This window comes from Montipora foliosa, chromosome 5 (genome assembly GCF_036669935.1).
Source record: "Montipora foliosa isolate CH-2021 chromosome 5, ASM3666993v2, whole genome shotgun sequence".
Classification (NCBI taxonomy): domain Eukaryota; kingdom Metazoa; phylum Cnidaria; class Anthozoa; order Scleractinia; family Acroporidae; genus Montipora; species Montipora foliosa.
Window position 1 is genome coordinate 12,152,403 of NC_090873.1, and position 2,500 is coordinate 12,154,902.

Genomic DNA, 2,500 nt, shown 5'->3' on the forward strand with positions numbered 1-2,500 from the left:
CAGTCTGGACATGGAAAGTAAACGCAAAGGAATGTAGAATACTTCATTGCTGTTAAGTGAGTACAATTTCATTCACGAGTAATTGTTGTGAAGTATCGCTTAAACGAACGAGTGAGCGAAGTTAACGAGTAAGTTTAACTATCCTTCACAACGAGTGAGTAATAAAAATCGTACAAACGAGCCAACCATAAAGTAATTTGTTAATTACATGCATGTATATAGGTACAGAGATCATAAACCACGGAACAAAAGCCCCAAACAAACAGCAAAATATTTTTGGAAACAAAAGGAATCCTTACCTTCCATAACTCTCTTGAATGCTTCTAAAATTTTTAAAGATTTTTTTAAAGTTTGTGGGGAAATCTCAGCCGGTCGCCATATTTACAAATTACAAGCCGCCCGTGCAAAACTTTAGTCAACAAACTACTAGCCAACCTAAAGGATGAAAAAAATTCGTACGACTAATCAAAAGGCTAATACAACATTGTTTCATGCACCAGTGAAAACATGATTTAATGTCCCTTCGACTTGGATGAAGAAGTATGCAAATACCTTCACCAAGAACAGATTCTCTGTTTTAGAGACAGCTTACCTAGATACGACAAAGGAGCCAAGAAACTTCCCACTCCAGTCCCAGTGGTGAAGCTGTCGACCATAGCTTTGCCATACAAAGCTGATAGAGGGGAAAACACGCTTTCTAAAGTGCCATATCCAAAAGAAACTACGCACACACCAATCAACTTCATCCTGGGCTCTTGCATAATCGATGTTGCTAGCATTCCAGCCACAGAAAGAGCCAAAATAACACAGGAAGCCACAGGAACTGGAATCTTTTGAAAAATATATGGATATAACATAGACGACAGGCACGCTGGGCCAGTGGCAGATAACAACACAAAAGGTGTTGGAATAACAGTGCCTTGTAAGATATCTTGACCGGCAGATAAGTTAACGTAGAAGAACATAGCCACAAGGAATCCAATGGTACCGAAAGCCAAAATAGTCTTCGTTTTGACCTTCACCTCGCCAGGACTATATGGAAGGTCTTCTACGTCCTCCATGGTGTTACTTCTTTTTGCTAATCTCGTACCCAGATCTCACTCTGTCACTGGAAATGTGAGATCTGGTAAAGTTCGACAGTACACCATTTTTCATTGGCTTCTAAAAAAAGGTTGCGGCAATGCAATCTACGCTCCGATTGGCTTATTTCGCGGGGCACTTAATAAAGGTTTGGTTTTCGCAAGCTCATGTGCTGTTTTGAATAAATGTCAGTAGTGCGGAGGAAAGTTTTGTTTTTTCCGACGCCAGAAAAGCTTTACAGTTGAGGAAAATCATTTTAAAGATTTGCGACGTTTATGTAAATGGTACCGACGAAAGCCCCACGTACCCTGCCACTCGAATAAAGTTCTGCGTAGCTTTCTACGCGGTACGCAAAAACTAATAAATTCAAGTTGAAGTATGTAATTTATTCAAAACAATGTTTCTCGTTCTTAAAGCGTGACTCGCGAATTAAGTAGTGATCAATTGTGAATTTTACGCATTGCTTCTACATAATTATATCATTATTTTTTTGCATGTATATACTGTCAATTGCTCGAAAGGCAATATCAGGGAAACCTAATTAGCAATTTCGGTAAATAACCGTTCAGATGCAAGGTTGGCTAAAATTTCCGAATTCAGAGTTTCGAGGTGCACTACGGTTTGGTCATAATCTTAACGGATTTCCTAGATATTTCGGAAAAGGAGTGGAGGGTGTGAATTGCGTAGAAATTTCGAAAGCACATGAAGAACGCTTGACTTTTATTGATATCTGAGTAACAGTGAACTGTGATATTGAAAATGGCATAAGATTTGAAGATTTCAATGGCAAACACTACTTACAAATAAACGGTACCGCCATGGGTGAAAGAAGGGCCCCTTCATATGCCAACCTTTTTCTTGCAAAATTTGATACCAATGCTTTAACACACGCTCCTCACAAACTTCACATATGGTGGCGCTACATAGACGACATTTTCATGATATGGACACATCATGTCACTGGAGAACGTCAACACGTCAACAATTTTAAACCTAACCTCAACGGAGTTCACCCTACCATTAAATCATTCGTTCACATCAACACTCGTTACATTCTTAATGCCACCCTATATACACCAAACGTTCTATTCCCTTCAGCTTAGCTCTCAGCCGTTGCCGGCTTTGCCAGACGAAACATTCTCCCTTCGCACTAATGAACTCATCACATATCTCCACGAACGTGTGGTTACAATCGTCACTTCCTCAAACAAAAAATAAGACGAGTACACAACACAACCATTCTACTGACATACTCGAAACACCAGAATGTGCTCCCCTTCTTATAACTTACAATCCAGCTATTCGCTCCATTTTGTCTGATGATTAGTAAGCACTTCAATATGCTTACCTCATCACCTACAATGTTGTTGCTACAATGTCTCAGATGTCTTCAAAACTATTGCTCTTGCTCTTGTTCGTC

At 39.6% G+C, this 2,500-nt stretch overlaps 1 protein-coding gene across 1 annotated transcript in view; it reads right to left on the reverse strand.

Annotated features, from left to right (window-relative positions):
* Positions 1-1,099, reverse strand: part of LOC138003649 (battenin-like) — a 9,851-nt gene extending 8,752 nt beyond the window's left edge. The window contains exon 1 of the mRNA XM_068849835.1: positions 593-1,099. Within this exon, the coding sequence (XP_068705936.1) occupies positions 593-1,061 (469 nt within the window). The 5' untranslated portion in view covers positions 1,062-1,099. The remainder of the gene's footprint in view (positions 1-592) is intronic.
* Between the last annotated feature and the right edge of the window lie 1,401 nt (positions 1,100-2,500).